Source organism: Chelmon rostratus, chromosome 8 (assembly GCF_017976325.1).
Source record: "Chelmon rostratus isolate fCheRos1 chromosome 8, fCheRos1.pri, whole genome shotgun sequence".
Taxonomy (NCBI): Eukaryota; Metazoa; Chordata; class Actinopteri; order Chaetodontiformes; family Chaetodontidae; genus Chelmon; species Chelmon rostratus.
This window is the reverse complement of record NC_055665.1, coordinates 26,023,190-26,045,999: the sequence shown is the minus strand read 5'-3', so window position 1 is coordinate 26,045,999 and position 22,810 is coordinate 26,023,190. Positions and strand designations below refer to the sequence as shown.

Below are 22,810 nucleotides of genomic sequence, written 5' to 3'. Positions count from 1 at the left end.
GTTCTGTTTTATTTCCATAAAAATAGCTATACCACTGTGTCAAAATACAATGTTTGATTTATCTACGCAGTTCAACAGAATTATCAGAAAAAATGACAAAATATCAGAAGTATACGTATTATGTTAAAGAGGGCCGGGGGTCTCCAAGACCTCAGACACAGCAAAGGGTTCAAGAGGAGCTCCTTAAAAGCACCATCATCGTTATGAGCTTAAATAACTGCTGAGATGAACACAATGTGTCTGGTCACAGAATTCAGTGGAATGTGTGACTTCTCCTGCCTTTGTGTCTCACTATCGAAGGTGCTCTTCTCATTGATTTCTCTCACGTCTCCAAGTGGCCTCCAGGGGGAGGTTACAGCACCGGAGGAGCTTTCTCCGCTTACATCCCCCGACAGGCCTCCTGAGTTGTGAAATCTTTCAAATGCAGTTACCTCACTGCCATCTGGTGCCACCAGTGTGCAAAGTTACCTTGAACGCCGTCCCAACTCTAATGCTGGTGTAATTTTTAAAAAGCCCAGAAGGCCCTCAGGTCTGCATTCTGCCTTTTCAACACATTATCTACTTTTTCACAGGCTGTGGAGGTGTGCTGTTCAATTTATACGGTGTGCATGCATCATTAACAAGCGGACCGTGATGGAGCAATTCATATAAATTAAGCTGCACATTTCTCAGTTATCACCGTGCTCCAGTCGGCCGCAGAGTTCTGCCCTCTGCAGTCCAGAGATGTCTCCAGAAGGTCTCTGAACAGTTTAACTGAGGACCAGCTCCAGCACGGAGCCATGCTATGGTGTACATACCCTGCTACACCATTGTTCTTTTGATGCCTCTGAATTACTCATGCAGCTGCCGTGGTGACTGCAGTGCAGACATGATCAAACTGGAGATGCCAGCCAGCACATAAGGACACATGACAGAGGCAGAAAAGGCTCATGAGCTCACTGCAGCAGGATTTAGATTATTGATGCCAGGGTTTGAATACCTCTGATGGCTTTAATCCCAGAGCTCGCTTTAATCCCAACTATATGCTATTGTAAAGTATCTGACAAAATATGATAGTTACTGCGGCAGAAATGGGCCACTGGATGTTCTCATCAAATAACTGTCTGCAGTGAGTTATTCTCAGGAGAAGACTCCAGAGAAGACGAATAAGCATGTTTTCATGAGAATGCTGTGCAACCAAGATCAAATTAAAAATGGCGCTGAGGTGTGATAGTATATGATCATGTGGTCTCAAGTTATTTGCATGGTTAGAATACTTATACATTCCAAATGCATGAGGCAGATGAAGAGTCAACCTGTCAGTCAACCTGTCAGTGAGCATCAGCAAACATATTTCAGCACATATTTAGTGATTTCTCTTCATTCTATTAAATCAATCAGACAGGGATGGGACACGCTCATCTGGTTAATCTGGTGCTTTTATGAAGTCTGAAAGATCAACCATGATTCCCGAGGTGGACTGAGGGATGCCGCTGATGAAGCTGGTGTCTGGAGATCACCTCGTCCTGCACACGGTGACAGGGTCTCGCAGAGGGCAGCAGTCTCTAGCAGGGGCGCTGACAACAATCTGCTTCCCCGTGAAAATATTCCTCCTCCTGCAACACATTACAGGGCGGCGCTGGCGCCTTGACGGACAGTCTGCGGGACGAATGGCGTCGCGGTGCTCCCTGGGAGCCCTCCAATCCTCGCATCCAGGGCGGGGTCTGGGGTCGAAACCAGAGAGAGAATCCTAAAAATGACATCTAGATTGCGGTGGAGCAGAGAGCAACTGGGACGCTGGGAGAAGAAAGAAAGAAGTCAGAGCTAGAGCTCAATTTTTAGGCTCCTGATCAAGCGAACGCGGCGGAAAGGCGCAGCAGATTACGCACGGTCTCCAGCTTGGATGCCTCTGCTTCAGCGCGGACTTTTATTGTGTCTGTGGAAATGTAGTTGCATTCTTGAGGGAATCTCAAGAAGGCGTTTGCTGCTCCAGCACTAGTTGATGAGAGAAGTGAGAGCCGTTGAGGCTCTGTTTCCTGTTTGCCAGCGCGCTGCAGCTGGGCTGAAGAAGCCCCGCAGGGCTGAGTGAACGCCGGTCCTCCGTCCCCCGCTCCAAACCACAGCCAGTCCGCCGCAGACACACAATGTGCGACCTGATGCCAGCCTCCCAGCCCGCGGAGAAAATCGGCAAAATGAAAAAGTTGAGGAGAACTTTGTCCGAGAGTTTCAGAAGCATCGGTGAGTAACGGGACGCGTTTTCCATTCTCCTGCCTATTTTCCAGCTCTTTGTGCGCAATCAGAGTTGAGAAATGTCTCCAGCAGCAGCGGTACAGACTGCTGCTTCCCACTGAGGTGATGTCTGCTCACAGTTGGGCTCAGCAGCCGTAGAAAATCCACATTAACTTGTGCCTGTGCGCCTTTCCTTCAGTGGCTTTTTTAACTTTACAAAGAGTCTTGAGGACAGTGTGTTTGAACGCACACACAGGAATGTCTCCTGGAAATCTGCTGCAGGCTGCTTTCATAATTCTGACCCTCAGGTCAGACACTTTTCCATAAATGTCATCATTATAGCTTTACGCAGCCTTCTCGCTTCCTGCCTCATGTTCAGGGTGTTCTTCACCTCAGCATCAGTTCAGATTCATTTGGGGGGAAATAAACAGCATTTTTTCTGCCACTAGCTGAGAGGAAAAAGCAGTGAGCTATGTTGACTCAGTTGTTTGGTGAAACTAAAACCAAATTACTGAAGTTATTTCACAAACCTCAGTTGACTCAGTTTTTGTCGTGTGATCATGATATCAGCCCTGCAGGGCGAAGGCTAATGATTTCTGCATTAGATCCATTGATCTGCTGCTCGTGTGCATGAACTGGTGAATCCTTTGCTCTCTAAAATGACTCAAGGTGACGTCTGTCAAGTGCTCCTTTAGTCAGACCAGCGGTCCAAGATGCTCACTTTACTATCACATTAAACAAGGAACAAGGAATGTTGGAAAGTGACTTCTAGGAGCAATCAATCATCAAGATAGATGATGATTGATTTTCTCTATCAGCTCAGCCATTAATTGACTGATCGTTTCAGCTCCAGTTTGTCTGCACCCGTCTCTAAATGACCACAAACACACGTGCGAGGTTTCTCCACTGTGATTTGTCGTAGCTCCTCAGCCAACGTGCCGGACACGCTGACACTGAAATATTTGATATCAGCTGTAATCCTCACTGTAACTCATCATCATCAAGCAGCACTGTGCTCCAGTCTCACAGACAGTTGTTCTTCATCTTAGTGTAAGGACACTTTAAAAAAAAATACATGCCATCATCCATCAGTACATGTATAAGAAAAGGAGACCAGTGGAACCAGTATCATTATGAATGATTTCATAATAAAGAGGCGTGATGTATAGATTTAGTTGCCATTTGACAGAAATACCACCTCAGAGTGGAGCCTGGCCATTACTGGGTCTTTGAGGCCGACACTCGAAGTGATATTTGAGAGTTTTAAAAGCTTCTAACAACATATCACCTGATATTAAGTTCTTAATATAAAGTCAAACATAAATATTTTTACAGAGGATCTCTTGAATCTTTGGTTTTATTTAATTATGTAGGCAGTATTTGTTCTACATGGCACATCTTGTTACTTACTATGGGACACACACACCAGTTCTGATAGATCTGTAGATATCTATCTATCTGATATAACTGAAACATATTTTTAATAGTAAATAATACAAAAATAATATTTTAAATTAATAATTAATTCTTCACTTGGTAGAATCGAAATGAATGGTGAAAAAAAGCCCATTCACATTCCCCAGAGGCCTCGGAGACGTCTTCCAGGAGCGTGGTTTGTCTGACAGCTGTTCAGTGATGTGGACAGCGTAACCCGGCAACTGAACACTGTCAGAATTGTTGATTGATCTGCAGGATATTTCTGTGTTTTATCGAGAAATTGTCGGCTGATTAAAACATCAGAAAATAAAGTTCAGCTTGTCTTGATATTGTTTGTCTGACCAACAGCCTAAAACTGAAAAAAACTATATAAACGAAATATACATTTACATTTGACAAGCTGGACTAATTAGCAAAACTATGTAAGCAATTAATTCCTTATCATATCATATTACAGATGGCACCTAATTATCTGTCAGCTGACGGGTTGATTAATCAAATAATCTTGTCAGTGATGTATAAAATTGGCAAATGGCCAATTCCACATTCAGCAATACGTGGGCTGTGGTTATTTGCTGGATGTGTGTGTTAGAGTTGCATCATCACTGCCGTCATCATGTCTTTTCATTCCTGCTTTTGCTCTTGTCCAGTGATGAACTGCTAAAGCAGACTCGCACGTGACTCTCAACTAAAATCACCACGAATGCGCAATCACATCACCGGTTGTCAAGGTGCAACCATCATATCTCATTTCATCTCTCTGTCTCTTTCCCTTTTTTTTCCTCTCTCACACTCACACACACTTCCTACTGCTGTCACACACACACACACACACACACACTCACACACACACACAGCAGTGCCTTGGTGCGGTCACAGGGTTCAGTGGCCTTTTGAAGCCGTGCGTGTAGCGAATGAGTAGCTGGATGAGAAAAGATGAGAAATGAACAGAAGTGAGTTTGGGTCGATGTTGGGGGAGAAGAGAGATTGGCATTGACTTTTCTGCCGTGCTGACGCTCATCTCCTATTGGCCATCTTTCCTCCCATCTAAATCAACACATCTGAGCATCGATTGGGCTCTCGCTCCGCTCTACGGATGCTTTAACAAAGCACATTCAGGAGCCAGCCTTGCTGTTTATGTCCTTGCAACAGTGTTGATCCAACCGGTCCCAGTGGGCAGGGCTGCATCACATGTCAAATTATGGCTCGGTGCAACACGATGCCTTGTGGAGGTTTTCATTTTGATAGCTTCAAAGCCGGTTAATGGGCCGATGCAGGGTTTCTCAGCCTTTTCTGAAACGTGAGCCCAGGTTTGGCAAGTCATTAGAAATATGTGTGTGAGGATGGCAGGTTGTGTGTCAAGATCATCAAGAAAGCATCAGATGTGTGATCAGGAAGTTAGGCAGCATCTCAATATCCCCGTAATGCATTTTTATTAAAGGTAAATCAAATATCAGCCAAATGTCCCGTGACCCCATTGGTCAGGGACATGACCCCAAGATCAAACAGCTGTGGAGGAAATGCTAGGTTCGACCTTGATCGGGTGATTTTTTTCCCACATTTATGCCATTTTATAGTCTGTTTTCTGCTCCAACTGCACGAAAACAAACTTCTTCATGATCATCCCCTCAAAAGACAAGTACGTTGTTCTCCTGCAGTCATGACTGAAAGGCCGCTCTGATCCGTGGACCTGCACGATAAATCAGGGCAGTCAGGTAAATTAACAGAGCATTGACAGGAGTGCCATTGAGCAAGGCAGTTAACCTGCAGAGCATGGCTGCCGCTTTAAGGTATTAGTGTGACTGAGAGTGTGTCCACATGAAGCCGGCGCCTTCATCGCCCGACCTCCTCGCTGCCGTTTGCACACTGCACCTCCACATGCGATGCTTTCTTTGTCTTATTTCTAAACATAGATTCCGATTGTTGATGACATGTTCTTGTTCTTCTCAGGTGTGAACGCCTGTAGTCATGTTTTTCTCCAACATGGAGGTTTTCACAGCTGGTTTCGGAGTGGATAAGTCTGCACGCTCCAGCCCCCCATTCTAGTTTGTAGACAAAAACTAAGCCTGTGGAAACTGATGACAATAGTAAGCCTGTTCTGGGTGTGTGGGAGAGCGAAGACAACTTTGTGTCTTCTCTAAACTTCTCTGTGACCAATATTTTCAAATATCAGGATCGCTAATCACTTGATAGAGGTGTTGTCAGTATTTATGTTATTCCTGTTCATTTTTTCAGACAGCATTGTGATTGGATAAAACGGTGATTCCATCAACTGGAGAGCAGAAGTAGCTGTTTATTGTGTAAACAGGTGACAATTATGAGCTACCATCAGATCACTATTTTATGCTCATGCAGTTGTCTGACAACAGAAAACATGTCAATTAGACCCAGTAGCTGAAATAGGATGAAGATGAGATTTTTGAGTTTTGCTATCGTTGAGGCGTGTGAGCGTGTGTGACGTCTTTACACAAGGACCGTGGACGTATGATGTTTTCACATGTAAAAGGCGTTTGTAGAGTTATTGTGGATGTGCTTTGACTATGTGAGTGTGAAGTACGGCGTTCCTGGAGAAGACTTGGCTGGATAAATAAATGCCACTGATATTCTGAATTAAGACTGAGCTTTGTGTACATTCTGCAGATAAAACAGGAGGTGACCTTACTGCAGGTTGAATTATCAGCACAGTGAAAACACCTCTTGATGAGAGGCGGCTCTGCCTTCGTAATATTTTCCTCACGGCTTTGATCAAAAGGCAAATTCCTTCAAGTGAGAGATGCAGTGTGAAAAACTGTAGAAGCAGTAATGAGGTGTTGAAGAAGTGCCATTGTGTGTGTGTGTGTGTGTGTGTGTGTGTGCATGCGCGTGTGTGTAATCACCTGTTTTATGTCTCCGTCTCATTGTTTCTTTGTGAAAGTGATTCTGTTCTTTCTGTATGTGCTCAGGAGGTAAATATAGTATAAAGATAATTTGCAGTGGATGCTCTGACAGCACGTGTTGACAGATGCACGCTCTCCACTGAATGCCGCTGAACACTTTCCTTCAGCACAAACAAGGCATCTTTGATATTTTTCGTAAACCTTTTCAAAACGTCTTTTTATTCAAATCGCGTGCAAAAAGTCGCAGGTAATGTTTTAGTCAAAGCACGTGGTTTTCTGCGCTGGTTGCTATCTCAAACCGGTTCCATAAAGGGCTGTGTGGCTGCAGGTTTTCATTCCAACCAAGGAGGAGCACACCAGGCTGGAATCAATTAATCAGCTGATTTCAGTCTTCAGCTGATAACTAAGTGAACCCTTGATGCTGATTGGTTGGCCTGATGTGCTCCTCCTGGGTTGGAATGAAAACCTGCAGCCACGCGGCCCTTTATGGAACCGGTTTGAGATGCCTGGTGTGAAGTGTCCTCATCTGTATACGAAGGTGCGTCTTCACTTGTAATTGTGAAATGCTGTCACATGAACAGCTGATCATTCTTGCATGAAAATATTCTCATCGTCCGTCTTCCAATGGAGCGCGAGCTTCACGCCTCGTCGCCAAATCGATGCCAAGAAATAGCTACAGCATGTGGCCGATATAAGACCACAGCGTGTGGTTTTTAAATTTCAGTTTGTATCTAGAATAATGGCACACGCCGGGTTAAGTAGCAACTTTGGAGGTGTGTTGTCTTACCTTTGGACAGAGCCAGGCTAAGCTAAGCTAACTGCCTTCTGCCTCTAGTTACATTCTTAATGGATGATGAGATTGGTATCGATCATCTCACCTTCAGCGAGAAAGCCAATAAACCCATTCCCAGAATACAGAACTACTCCTTTAATTATAATTTCTATAAATAACAGTGTGTGGGAGGTGACGGCTTTTCTCCAGCTGGGGGGTCAGCTGTCGCAGCTGTAGTTAAACTCTGTGAAGCGGCGAGACAACACCGAGAACGTCTGGTTTACAGCCTCTGTGGCCGCCACCATACATGCCCTGTCAAAGACGACCAGTAAGGAAGTCATAAGCATAAGTGTGTGATGTTTGAGACTGCGTGTTGTGGTTTGAAAACACCATCGGAGTAGCATTTCTAGCTTCCCCTTTCGTAACATTTGGCCGAAGCGGCTACAGTGCAGAGCTGTCAGCCGGCAGCTTGACGCTCAGCATCGTCAGACGGGATCAGTTCGGTTGCAGTGGTCGTGGCTGATATCCACGAACAGAACGTAGGACTGTTTGCTCAATTGCTGAATTGTTTTTGCAGAAAAAACACACCAACAACAAGATGTAGAAACAAGATCTGTCTGCAGCCGTGCTTTAAATCTGTGTAGAAAGCATGAAATCAGTCAGAAATATTAAAACGAGTGATTTTTCTCAAGTTGTTCCGTCATATCTAGTTAAAATGTGAATGTGGAAAAAGCCAACTACTTATTACTGCATTTTGAATAAATTTCCCCAAAACATTGTAAATATTTCTATGAATTAATATTTCATTTTTTCTTTATTACAAAGACGAAACATATAAATCTAGAATGGCTTTCTGGTCCAGTGAGCACTAAATCTCACATGCCAGCCAGTGCAGAGGCCTCATTGTCTACCTGCAGTCTAATCCATTGTATCGAGCGTGGATTTGCGGCTGTGATGATGCTGTCTGGAGTGTCGGGGGGAGTCTTTGGGGGGGGTGTGTGTGCTGACCCTCTGAGGAGGAGGAAGCAGCAGTTTAACGGCTCAGTGCTCGGGCTGACGATGCTTCCGAACACACTCTGACATAAAAAAAAAAAAGCCATTCCAGCATGAAGCGGCCCCCGGAGCATCTGTACTGCCTTTCTCATTAGACAACATAATCATGATGAGGAGTTAATAAGTGAAAAATCATCCTTTGCCTGTTAATAAAGCTCTCCACAAGCCTCATGAGCTGTGATAGTAATTCAGAAATCAAAGCTGCATTCCCCCTCCTCTTCATAAATATGAAGAGTATTGATGTCAAACACAACAGGAATTGTGTGAATGTAGACATAATTAATATAGCTCTTTATGTACTTGTACTTGAAAGATTCTTGTATCACAGCACTTTTTTTTCTTCTGCTTGCATTAAAACATCACATGCAACATATTGCATGTTGTTCCCTGACGACCCATACAGCAGGATGGGTAGATGAAGTAGCACGAGTGCTAGCAAGCATCAGCATAGTTAGCAACATGACCAAAAGGTGGCCCATGGATGCCTTCACCTGTGTCCATCTGTCACATGACCCCTCTCCTCGCACATTGGTGAGGTCTCATGAGAGTGTGACCTGAGCTCCGCCTACCTAATTTGCATGTGATCTGATATTGCGGATCTGAGCACAGTGAACGGACAAAATGAGAATCCTTAATACCAGCTGTAACTGCAAAGGTTCCCAAGTCACTGTGCCACACGGCCATCATTTATAGAGCTAATTTCTAGAGTCAACATTTTGATTCTTGTCAAATTTCTGCATCACGTACTCACCAAAACAAACCACTTCCTTATTACAACATAAACATACACTTGGAGCTATAGCTTTCTTTACTTTAAGTACAAAGTATTGGTATTGTTATTCATCACAATTAATATTCAGTTTGAGCGTGCAGACTCACAGCAACATGTTGCTTTTCAGCTGAATGGCCTTATTAATGAGCGAGGCTCCTCACTGCCGCTGTGCAGTGTGTCAAGGCTGTGATGTCGTGACTTTCAGACATGATGTTATACTGTAAATACCAGCTGAAGTTGGAGTATCAGATAACTGCAACATCACTGTAAAACATCAGTTTAAGCAATGCTAGCAGCCAGTCTTTGATCACGTTTTTGGTTGTAATATTTTAATCATGTGCATCTTATTTGCTGACACTGTTTTATCTAAAATCTGATATAATGAGCTCTTAACAAAGATTTACTCCTTTTTTTCACCTGTACCTGTAAAGAAGTTATCACCTGGACCACTGAACTCCTCCTCAGCTCAGTCTAAACCTAAACCCTCGCTGCTTTAATGAGCTTGGAATGATGCATTTCAGCACAGTGACAGCAAGGCTCTGTGTTGCATCTGTACCGTTAAGCTTTTTATTTTGTTCAGTCTTCAGAAGATGTCAATACAGACAGTGTCTGATTCTCTCTTCCTTTCTTCTTTTCGCAGCTTTCAAGAAAGAGGACAGCGGCTTTGATGAGGTAGGATGGAAAAAATTTTTTGGGAGCTTGTGACATTACTGGCCCAGTTTCAGGGCTGCACCAGTGTTACACGCTGTATTTTTCACGAAAATTATTCATCAAGGTCTTGTTGGCCAGATGTTGTCAGGACTGCATTGCAGTTGATTTTCTTCTCTTTTTTTTTTCGGATGTGAATCGGGCTGTAACTCAGTGCATATGGTGTGTAATATATTCATGTGTAGAGCATGGTGGTTCTCCCTCTCATCTCAGAGACGTCCCTCAGGGTCAGTCGCCATCACAGAGTTTCTCTGGCCTGCCAAATGAGACCCCACCAAATGCACCAATCACACGCTCTCTGCATGAGTATACCCAGGGCACATCCATCCCGCAACCACCTCGAAACATTGTGCTCACTGTCCTGAAGTGAAAGCTGACTGTGCCCCCATTATTCATACTAAAATGTCTGTGTCATTCGTATTGCGTTGTTAAAAAGCGTGGTCAGATAACAGCTCATTTGAGGGCGCTCAGTGCACACGTAGTGAGCTAATGGCCGAGGACAGGAAATAACGTCCACAGATTCACAGTCATGGCCTCCTCTCTTTCTCTTTGAGCAGCTACAGCGATCTGCTGCATGTTTCTCCTGCAGCACGCAGTGCAGTAGAGTGCAGACACGTGCCTAAAATTCCTAAAAAACACCCTCGCTTCCCTGCCCCAGTCCCAAGAAAGACATCGGATGAAAGGGGTGAAATGTGGCGCGGAGAGGTGACAGGTGGACAGCATATTAACAGCAGTTTACTGTGTTTCAAGTGGGGATCTCCAGGCAGTGCATCTGTGATTCATTCTGGATATTGTAATGCTTAGTTGGAAGCGTTTGTGCTCATTTGCTTTATGGCTGCAGCGATGATTTGTGTTTGCAAACTGACGTAAATTTGGCTTAAATTGTTGTCTAACATGTGTTTTATAGCAATGACGGAGGAGGCACCTGTGACTTAATGCAGCATCCATGTTTGACTCCACAGCATCACGTCTGACAGCTTGCTTTACATGGATGCAGTGGCTCAAGTGTGAGCAAACAGCTACATTAGCATCCATTTGGAGCTGGGTGCAGTATGTGTCCACCTCATGAATCTCAGTCTAACGTTCAGTCTCTGTTTAGCTCTGTTTTAGTTTGCACCAACTCCTGACAAACATATCTGGCTGTGTAGCTGCTAAACGCTCCACTGTGCTCGTTCCCCAGCTCGTCGCTCACTGTGTCTGTCAGCTGTTTGGTGCTGGGCAGGTCGTGTTCAGTGGGTTTAACAGAGCTTTTCCACTGAAAACAGCTGCCTGAAGATGCTGGAAGTGAGGCTAATGAGAACAGTGATTCAAAGCAGTACAGCTAAGGGCCCTGATACCAGAACGAGCTGAAAGATGCTGAACGTTCAGTAGACCTGAGGAAAACTGCAGAGCTGGTGATAATTCTCTGTGGGTTTGTCACTGTGAGTGATACCTTTCACAGTACTCCCAGCCATTTGAACCACTGTTAATAGAAAACTGTTGATGAGTGCAGCTTTAAGGTGTGCAAAGCAGGTGTACAATAGAATATGCAGCTGTAATGTAGTCGGGAAGGTAAATTGTAAATATGCTCCTCAATTTACCAGAACACCATTATTATTTTAGTGCAGTGCTACAGTGTGGGAGATCAAGCAATTATTAATGATGCTTTTAGGAGTGGCCAATAAAACCTGCAAAATCAATGGAGAAACTGCAGAAAATAGCCAGACATCAGAATCTGAAGTCATCATAGAGCAGTCATGCTCTTTGATTTGCAACATTAACAAATAAAACAACCAGGAATGAAAAGGATAGTTTCCTCAGTAAATGTGACACGACAGAACAGCTGATATATTTGGTTTTTTCAGACTACATGTTGTTGTACTGACCAACCCCAGATGTTTCGAGCTCCACTGTTGTACAGAAGGGGCCACCTTTTTTGTGGCAAGCTATTACAACTCATCATATCCCAAAACAGTCTTCAGTTCCTCCTGCAGGTCACTTGGATTGTCTCACATAGTGTTGTTTGGCAGCCGTAACATGTTGATTCCTCTCACGCTCTCTCTCTGGTTGACGACACAGTCAATAGGTGCGAGAATGCAGTAACAGCGAGTGTTCGGCGGCGCTCAGCCTGCACCTGCTGCAGGAGGCTACCTAAAGCTGCGTCCTTGCTGTAAAGCAAACCACATGGTCTATAAGCTCCTGGAAGCTTGCCAGTATATTGTCTGCGAGAGGCAGTGGCATTGCTTAATGAATAAGTGATAAGACACCAGGATGCTTCGTGTTGATGTGGCGTGCATGTTGCTGATGTGGTTGGTTGGCAGATTCCTTGAATTATTCTGTGGAATTGACCTGCTGAGATCCAGAGGTGTGTTCAAAAGAGACCCGAGGGCAAAAACATCAGTATGAGACTGACTTTCACACTGAATCACTATTTTTATTCACATCATTTTCTCTCTTTTTTTTTTTTTAAACCTGTCCTTACCAATTGGCAACCAGTGATGTGTTTCCTAACAAGTGAACTTCAAATATGTACGTTGATTTGAGCTGTTATCTCTGTAAGTTGATTTACTGTACAACAACGTAATGTAATCTCATCCAGGCATGCTCTCATCTCACTGTTTTTCTGCCTCTGGCAAAGGACGACGATGCCCACTCTCAGTTCCGCCTACCAGGCTGTGATTGGCTCGGTCAGAGGAAGCAGGCGTCAGTGAGCGCGGCAGCAGACCTCTTTGAACTGCTGAACAAGTCAAAGATGTGGGCAGCGATTCAAGCTGCAATCAATTCAGGCTAATTTCTAATGATGACAGGAAACACAGAGTACACCAGTCACAATGAGCTACAGGCAGGCAGGCTAATCAGTAAAGGCAGGGATTTGATCCTAAAATAAATTTTAACCTCTTTGCTGTTTGAGAATCAGATATATTGTCATGTTGATTTCACATAGCAACAATGATGTGTACTGAGCGGAACATTTTACAGTTAAAAAAAAAAAAAACTTGTTAGTGGTCTCTGCTGACTTCCACTCAGTTACCAGTTTATTAGGTCCTTGGCACAATACGTGTCTTTCACAAACGGATCTTAAATGTCAGTGAAACGAGGTGCAGATATGAATGCACCCTCTGAAAAGTTGTGGTTTGGAGGAATGTTTAGTGCCAGTTAATACATACGATAGATTATGGAAAAATAAACCCAGAAGTGGACATGTTCATAAGAAGCCCAGTGGCTGTCATTTCCTGAGCGGTGAAGGAAACCACTTTGTAACTTCCCAAGCTTTGGGAATTACTGTCTCTAAGCTCCAGATGCTTTTATCTGAGAAAAGAAAAAAAAAGCAGTGTATAGTACCGCCATCCTTACATACAGCGAGGACTGTCAGCATTATGCATTTAAACCTCCAAGAAACCTGCCACGTGCAGTCTTTGTCTCTTTGTGTCGTCCGTCTCATCTCAGCCGGCCTCATAAGCAGCGTGACTTTTTTTTTTCTGTTTATCATCCGATTCATGTGTCCCACATTCACCATGACTAGAAGAGTGTAGAACTGGAGGAGAAACTGTTTGCTCTCATACTGCAGCCTCAGCTGCAGTGTGGTGGTGTGGTGTCCATGAAAGAATGCTGCACTGTAAGATTTTCCCATTGAGAGAAGGTTGGAGAGGTCCTTATTTTTGTTGGCGAAGCGGCGTGAGAGCTCGGGTATCACACACGTCACATGTGTTTGGTAACAGGGCCGTTTGTCATGTTTCCTGGGACTATTTGGACGGGAAGATAAAGCCCGTGTTCATGTTCAGGAAGGGACTTTTGTGGGGAAACGACGTGAAGCAGACCATTTCTAGAAGTCTGTGCCATGGGAATCAGCTCGGACCATTTGCTATAAATGGGCCTCGCCGCTAAAGAAGAATGTAAAGAATCCAAGAAGGAAAAAGACTCCTTCCGGTCGACCAGCACGGTGTTTGCAAGAAACTGAAAGATGGCCCACAGCTACAGCATCTGAGTGTGACTGTATACAGATTTATACCTCCTGTGTGTGTCTGAGAGGGGCACACAGGGTTTGTTTGGCACTCACGTCTGTTGAACTGATTATCATTTGTCACAGTGAATAGGAAACTATGTGTCTGTTTAAAGCATAGAGATGGCTGGTCAGAGCGAGAGGGCTGGGTCTACGTCCAGACAGCGGGAGAGGCAGAGTTGTTGTCCTGACACAGACAAAGTATGCTGGGAAGTTGATGTGGTGACATCGCATTTGAGGAGACTTGATGTCGCAGAGAGCCTGCAAGTCCTGAAGCCAGTTGAGAAAATACGTCATTTGTCTTCCACTATCAATAAAATAATGACGCCACGACTCAGGAACAGAAGAGGAGATTGTGACCATATTTCACCTTGGTCAGTTGCTGAATTGGCGACGCTAATCTTGAAGCTGTGGCGATTGTGCTGCCGTTTGAGGACCAGAATCAGAATCAGAATCGGCTTCAGTGGCCAAGTATGTGTGACTCCGGTTTAAACGTTGCACTTAATGTGCTTGCATAGAAAAAAACGAGGAGAAAAAAAGACAGAAAAACAAAAGGCTGAACAATAAGTTAAGGAGGGCAAAATATAAAATGAACAATAAAGATATATACAATGAGGTGTGTGTGAGAAACATCCATGTTTTACAAATTGTAGCTCCTTTGCAGCAGCATCCATATTTGAAGCTTTGTAGTCCAGCACAAGCTGAAATTGAGCCTCAGCTGATTTTTGTTGTTGTGATGAATCACTCCTCTGTACTCCTGCGTGTTTCTCACTGGAAATTATTCACGGCAATCAGACATGTCACTATGGCGATAACTTCCATTTCACCAAAAAATACACTGTTAGCTTTTCTTATATTCCCTCAACGTCTTCACTACATATATGAGTCTGGACAGACATGAATGTGAACCGCAGTGTGACTGGTTGGTGGAGACGTACAGTGGTGAGACGGTAATTCTACTCTGATCTGCCGGCGGTCAAAGGTTGTGGTTCTCAAATTGGCCCCCCTGGAGGGATGTTGAGCCATCACACGGGTGGCACACATGACCAGAGGAAAAAATGTGGAGAGCGTGTAAATAGACAGAATGGCATGACCAAGCTGGGCAGATTTCTTAGAGGGAAGCGAGGACCATGTTCATAATATACAGAATACAAACTGCATTTCACACACTTCCATCCAACCTAACGTCCTCAAGTGGTTCTGTAGCACTATGACAAGGTCACAGATAAATAGTCACTAGTCACTGGGCCAGGAGAGGTCACTTGTCATAAAAATGTGAACAGAAGAAGTTGTCAGCGTTCAAGGAGTTTAATTGCGGGACAAAGTGCTGTTCTGCCTCAAAACCTCTGACCAAGGAAGGACATCTGTGCTCGCATGTGAGTCATTACAGATGGCTGAAAGGCTCGAACACCCCGAGCTTTTGCCCTCCTATCTATGCGTATGCCTCTGACTTTAACAGAAACAGAACCTGAAGCCTGACTCAGTCTCAATCTGTGGTAAAAGTGCTGCACTCCACAGAAAGAGCACGATGGCCTTTGATTATTGAGGATGGTCTGTCTGCATATCTGCTGTGTGTGTGTGTGTGTGTGTGTGTGTGGTTATTGTCAGGGAATGTCTTTAACATTTGACTTATTTAGCTCGAAGTTTCTGATTCGCTGCCGTGAGGTCATGATTTTGTCATTAGCCGTCTTTGAATCTTTGTCTCTCTTTCTGCCTTTGTCACACTCAGACTTCATCATCTCCTCTCAGTCCAGTTGGAGCTGAATAATTTCATGCGTTGGGTGTCGGGATCAAAAACGAATGCAACAAATGTGCTCCTTAATTGCTGGAAGCTGTCGGAGAATCAATTAAAAGCAAAACGCTGTCATTAGTTGCAGCGAGCAAATCGCTGTGAATTCTGCACAATTTTCTTGTAAAAGGAAGAAAAAATCGGCGCTTCCGCGTTCACATTCTTGCTGCTCTCATCTGTTTTTGTGACAGTGTGAGCCTGGAATCCTAATGTTCCCTCTGCATTCACAGTAGGATTAAAGTGGACCCAAACTAATTCAACCTTGTTCATTTTTCATGTTTTACCTCCTCGAATGAACATTTCCAATACAGCCGAATCTAATTTAACTGCCTTTTTCTAAAACTGCATCACATGAATAGTCAAAAAACTCCAATGAATTCAGGTTTGCTTCATTTTAAACGTAATGTCACCGTAACCACAAAGTGCCAGTGTGTGTATGTCGCTGTGCTGTCGTCCGCACTGGTTCAGTTTGTTACTATATTACTCTCAAGTGTGGCTGTTTTTCAACCAAAGGGCTGACTGGTCAGAGAAAAATCTTCCATAGAGTTTGAAAAGATTTGTTGGTTTCAGAAAAGTTTTTTTTAATATATATAACTATTATATATGTATTTTTTATATATTACAGTATATCCCCATTTTGTAGTTTATTTTAATGATATGCTCAAAGCACCTCATCAAAGACACACGTAGAGTCTCCTGGATGGACTAATTTAAAGGCCTATGACTTATTCCAAGTGTGTTTTCTTTGTTTTTTCCTGACATTGGTTTAGTTGAGTAGAGATTTCCAAATTTGGCGACACAAAAAACAGGGATGGTCCAACAATGGGGGGCTGAAGCGCGAGCAGAAAGATGGTCACTGAGGTTGTAGACACACTGTCACTTCAGCCAGATGAGCTGCTTAGCTACTTCATGTGGAGTTGAAAGCAGAAGCGAGCAGCTGTAATGTTGAGTGAAGTCCCTCAGTGTCTGGAAAACCACCACGGTGAGAACGACGGGGGAAAGTGGAAGAGGCGGGTCAGTCTATGAATTGTGATGGCTCATTTTGGGAAAGAGTTTGAAGTTTGACAAAGTTTACCGGCAGTTTCAGAAGTCAGTGTGGTGTGTTTCTACGTACTTTGATACTTCAGTTAACTTACTACAGTGAAGAGGACGGTCAAACTGCCACACCACAGCAGTTGAATTCATTGAATGAATTCATCCACACTGACCTGAATTTCAAAGTGAAGTGGTTTAAACTGCTGAATGTTTCGTCAGGTTTTTATTTTTCAGTTTGATTTTTAGCCAGCCGTCAGGGGAGCATGCAGCAGAATTTTACTCTCAGTCAAAGGATGTTTCATACCAATTCATCTCGGGAGTAATAGTTCACACAGATAATAGACTCATATTAACGCCTAACATTCAGCACACGCTCTGAAGTAACCAGCTTACCTTCTGCTGTAATCTGATTACATAGAATTGTTTATGTGGGAGCTCCAGTTTCTGTCATTTGGACAGCCAATTATAGAAATGTGACCTTCTCAGTTAGACTTTGTCCAGAAAATGTCAACTTCTCAGGCTCGTGTAAGCATAACGGCTTTTGCATGATTACATGTGCCCGACTGGACAATTTCCTAGTCCACTGGTAGTCTTTAGTTTAAGCCAATAAATAAAAAAGCATGTTTATGATATCAACTAAATGATTTAAATCTATATTTTTGAGGGCATTGTGTTCCAGGGCTGAGATTGATTTCTGATGTCACATTGTTAACACTGTGCTACATTACAGAAAAATACAACGCTCAAATAATGCCTTAAGTGCAAGTTTACAAGTTTGCATTACATCATATTTTACATCAACACAGTATAAAACACAAGTCGCGTTTAAAACATGGAATAATAACTTCATAGCTAGGTAAAAACAAACACTTGCAGACTTGTCAGATGCTCTGACTTCCCAGCCCGCTCCAGGCAGAGGCAGCTAGCTGCACCGCTAACTGAGCTAACTCGCTAACAGCTGCTACAGTTAGCAGCAGACTCCTGTGTTACAACAAAAACGGTCGGAGTTGTAACTGCTCGGGGACCATCAACATATAATTTGAGGAGTTGTTTTTCTGCAGCTGACTGACGAATGAAAACTTGGTTGACTAAATCTCTTCTCATCGACTAATGGTTTGGACGAGTGCTAGGGGGCGGGCCTAGTGTCCTGTAACACTAAGAAACCTAAAATAAGTAAGTCACGGTCATAAAATAAGGTTGACAGATCTGATCACTGACCTGCTGCAGTAATCGGTTAGATTTATTATTTTGTGGTTGTTTGGGTAACCTGTTTTTTTAGCGTAATGCGGTTTCCTCCCACTTTGCAGCCCTGTTGTCTTGTGCCAGTGGGCGGTGATATACGCTTTAACTGATGATGGAATTAACCACGACCTCCCACCCGCATCCCGAGCTGATCTGGAGACAGAAGCCGAAGCAGAATCAGAGCGGACAAAATGGCCGACATGGTTTTTGATGTGTTTTCCCTCGTGAGAGCGCCTCACGGGGTGAATGACAGTTTTGATCACATTTAGCAAACATCTCTCTCAGCCCATTAAGCCCTGATGAATTTAGAAATGCCATCAGCATCTGCTCCGTCTGTTTTCATAAGCTATACTGTCTGTTTCCAGCCAGGGGAATGCAGATTTTCCTTCCTTGTACACTGTATGTCTTTTTGGAGCAACATCACTCCTTCTAAGAACAAGGTTATAAACGTGACTGACTATTGGCTTAAGCATGTCCAATAGAAAATTAGCATGCATAGAGGGCAAAACAGAAAAAGCAAAGTCCCTTTCAATTGATTTTGTTTGTGGTTGAAGTTCAATTACCAGCGCTTATTTTGACAGCTTTGAAAATTCCAATCAATGTGCCGCGTTGATAACGCTCCCCGAAAGGACACAGAAAGGCTGTTGATTAAAGCGCTCTCTGGTTAGCGTTGTGAAGATCCCTTGACTTTTATGTCCTACATGTTTGTTGATGTAAACCTTGACATGAATTCAATAAAATGTTGAGCCAGAGAGCACGAGAGGTGACTGGGGAGGAGATGAAGAAGCATTAGGGCTGATCAACCTGTAAGTCACGGAGATAAAAGACCCTCTGAAATGGGTTGAGTGCAAGCACATTGTGGCCCGGCTCGGCTCGGATCACTCCACCTTGCTGGGGAATGCCTTTCCGCGTCACCCTCTCCTCTCTGGACATACAGTCCGCCCACATTACCAGACCCTTGGCTTGTGTCGTTGAGACGCGTCCTCATGAAAAGACTCGGGGTCAAAGGTGACATGGAATCATGATGAGCGATCAGACACAGCAAGAGCATGATTGTTAGAAATGAAAGGCGAGGGTTTAGGAATGACCTTCAGGCAAGAGTAGGTCATTTTAAGGTTAAGCCTTTGTGACAGTTTGTCAATAATGACTGTTTCTGAGTTCTCAGCTTTAAGGCCTGGAACCAACGAGACATTTCCAAGATTAACACAGAAATATTTGTTCGATATGTTAAAATGCAACAGTAGAGAATACAAAGGATAACAAGATAAAGAGTTTACAGCCATGTTCGTGCAACATTTGAGCTAAATGCTAACACAGTGATAATGTTATGAGGCTGTTGTTCAGCAGGTGAAATGTTTACTACATTCGCTATCTCAGTTTAGTGGGTTAGCATGTTAACATTTGCTATTTAGCCCTTAGCCCAAAGTACAGGTAAGGCTGATGGCATCGTCATTACTTTTGCAGGTATTTTGTTAGAAACCAGAATATTAAACTAATTTCACAGTCAGTCAAAAATGTCAATCAAGACGTCATCAAAGTAGGAATGATTAGCTTTTGAGGCTAAATTGGACACAACAGAACAGACAACAGAGACTGAAATATCTCAGCAACTATTGAATGGATCGCCATGAAATCTGGTACGTACATTTATGCTCCTTTCAGGATGAATCTGATCCACTTTGGCGATCGCCTGACTTTTCATCCAGCACTGTCATCAGTTCAATTTTCACTCTGTCCAATACTTCAGTTTATGACCAGAGATCTGCAAAACTAATGACATTCACATCAGCCTCAACTTTACTTTGTGTTTACTGTTAATTTACAAATGTTAGCATGCTGTAATGCTAAGCTAATACCACTTTTACACCAAAATTAGAACATATTTGCTAGAAAAAAGGGAATAATAGAAAGCATGCAGCAAAGCAGGATAGAAGAGGGCTCAGCTCAGGCTACCTTTCAAACAAAAGTCCCTCGATGTGATTGCATTTTGACGGAATTCACGTGACTCCGGTGTTCATCCTCAGTCGCCACCAGCACCAGAAACATCACACTTTATATCTTCTGAAGGACAGGCAGCCTCTGCACAGTCTATAATTGCAGACACAATGAATATCAGATAGCTATTGTCAGACACTCATTGTCACTGTCATATCTCAGACACAACACTTCCAGCCGGTGGCACGACGTCAGCCTGCTAACTAGCAGAGGATCAGAACGAGCTACGGCCCATATGTTACAGCAAGAGAAGTGAGCGTCTGCAGCAGAAAACACTTGATGTCTTATTCATCTGAGATTTTTCATTCACTCCTTTTATGCTCCTGGGAAGTGTGATTGTGTGAGGTCACGCTCCGACTAGCATATTGAGTATTGCTCTCAGAATCGTCTGGCAGTAATCACGGCCCAGGAATTCACACGTTTTCTCATGCTGTGCTTCTAATATAAGCCCCTTTACACGCTATCAGTCGCTTCCATTTTCAAAAATGTCAGTTATGGTAGAAAAGAGATGCCTAAGTACTGAGTCAGAATGAGATTAGTCTTTACTTGGTCAAAGGAACAGTGGTGAGAGAAGGAAATATCTGCCCTGTGTCTGATGTCGAATCTTATTACAGTTATAATAAGAAAATAGACGGATTTAGATTATTTTCACATAAAACACACTCAGTATTGACTTTATTGTTAGTATACTGCTGCCTAAGCTGCGTGCTTGATCCTTGGCCAGCCGATATAGCACTCAGCTGATACCTGGCTCTCTTCCATCAGGCCTATGGAGAGACAATCAGTGTCTGATTGATCGTAGCAGCATTACTGTATAGGAGAATTTATCATCCTGCAATCCTGAGGGGGCTCTGTGTGGTCAGCAGCAACCTTTGACTCCTGCACTTGCTTCGAGGCAGCGATCACCTGAACACAGCACAGTGTTGAGTGTCTGGTGGAGTTCAGGTAGTGTGTAGGATATGTGATCACTCATGTGATATGTTACTCATGATCCCATTTGCACCTTTGAAATGAATTCCGGGTGTTGCAGTGCATGTCAATGGGGAGTCAGCAGCGAGCGTGCATATACAATAAACTAAGCTGCTCGGTTCTGAAGAGAACATACTGTCATGTTGCAGTGAGCTGCGCAGGGGCTGTCCTGGGTGCTCGCATCTGAAGCAGCCAGGCAGGCAGCATCACTGTGTGGGTTGTACGTTCTGTATGTGTTCATATTACCAGGTGTTAGGATCAAGCTTAAACTGACATGTGCTTTTGACGTTTTTATATGAAACCTGCCAGCCCCACTATTGTTACAAATGGCATCAAATGGGCCTGCACGATACGTGGAAAATCTGCAGTGTGCCATAACTATGGACGTGCGCCATTAATTCATTTCAATTCATTTCAACAAAAGCGATATTGCGTCTGTTTCTGGTGAAACAAAATGGATCTTACTGTTTAACTCTCTGTCGGGATCTTTTCCATGAAGTTCTCACTTAGAATAACATCAGCGGCAAAAACACTTAGTGGCACACAAACGTCCGGCGGGGTTACGTTGCAGCCTGTTTCACAGCCGCCAGCTTCATTGGAAAGAAATATTGCGATTAAAATGTGAGTTGTGATGATATTGAAGTTTTGCATATTGCAACATACAGAGACATGGTTGAGTTCATTGATAACAATTTGATAAGATTTTTTAAAAAATTCTTTAGATTTTTAAAAATCTGCCTTTGTAGAAATTAATGTGATGTTGCTCTGGTTTTAGCTTCTCATTATTAAAAGTGCTTTAATGAAATAACAACACAGTGGTGACAGAACAAAGCAATGTAGGTTTCAGATGAATGAATTTAAACACTCACACTCAAGTTCTTGCCAGATGAGTTCACGCAATGCTGATTATACCTTTCACTTCCAGGTAAATCTCTCTTTAGAGTTTTTAAATCTGGCGTCTGTGGTGAAAGAAGTGATGCATTTTTCATCAGCCAGCAATGATTGGTCTGCGAGAGCTGAAGGGGGTGCAACCATAGCGATGGAGTAGGCTACAGCAACAGCAGAGTATGGAGGAGAGTATGGTGTCAGAAGGACATTGACAGTGTAATTACTATCACTGCCAGATAGAGGGAACAAAACTTCTGCACTGCAGCTTTAAAGGAGCAGCTTGGCCGATTTTAGTGGCATTTAGTGTTGAGGTTGCAGATTGCAACCAACTTAACAACCCTCACTTCACCCTCCACTATGGTGGCCACTGAAAACATGAAAGCCCCTCTCCAGAGCCAGCGTTTCGTTTGTCCATACTGGGCTGCTGCAGAAACATGGAGGGCACCTGCTCCCTCTGTAGAATAAAGGGCTCATTCTAAGGTGACAAAAACACAATGATTCCTAACCCCAGCCCTATTGTCAGGTTATTACACACTAATGAAAACACAATTAAAATTATTCAATTAAATTTCTGGCGGTGTCTACAGGAGTAGACACAACACCCTGCATCTTCAGTTAATGTGGCAGAGGCTTGGCCTTGAGTAGTGACAGATTAATTGGATTGTCAGGCCATGGAGTGCATGAGTGGAAACACATGGCTGCTCTTGGGATTATGCCTGTTAACCCTTTTTTTATTTTTTAAAAGTATTTTGGAGGAAATTCATGGTTTTATTTGATAGACAACAGCAGAGAGATGATGGAAACCGAGGGAGATAGATGGGGAACGGCATGCAACAAAGCTCCCTGACAGGATGTTAATCAGGGGCACCCCATACCCTGCTCAACATATGTTGCACCCTAATCTGATGCCACTGCTCTCTTTTGCCCAAACTGAACATTTTCAAACCTCTCTCTGTGGAACTGCTTTTATGTAAGGTGATGTGAGGCCAGAGATTACTGCAGTGCTAGAAACTGAGTCAGCAGCCTGTCGAGACTGAATGAATGCACAAAAGAAACTGCAACCCCTCTTACACCTTGCATTAAATGT

The 22,810-nt window shown here is 43.5% G+C and overlaps 1 protein-coding gene across 1 annotated transcript in view; it reads left to right on the top strand.

Annotated features, from left to right (window-relative positions):
• The first annotated feature begins 1,842 nt into the window (after positions 1–1,842).
• cdk14 (cyclin-dependent kinase 14) overlaps positions 1,843–22,810 on the top strand; it is a 173,668-nt gene continuing 152,700 nt past the window's right edge. The window contains exons 1-2 of the mRNA XM_041941703.1: positions 1,843–2,217; positions 9,759–9,790. Coding sequence (XP_041797637.1) covers positions 2,124–2,217; positions 9,759–9,790 — 126 coding nt within the window. The 5' untranslated portion in view covers positions 1,843–2,123. The remainder of the gene's footprint in view (positions 2,218–9,758; positions 9,791–22,810) is intronic.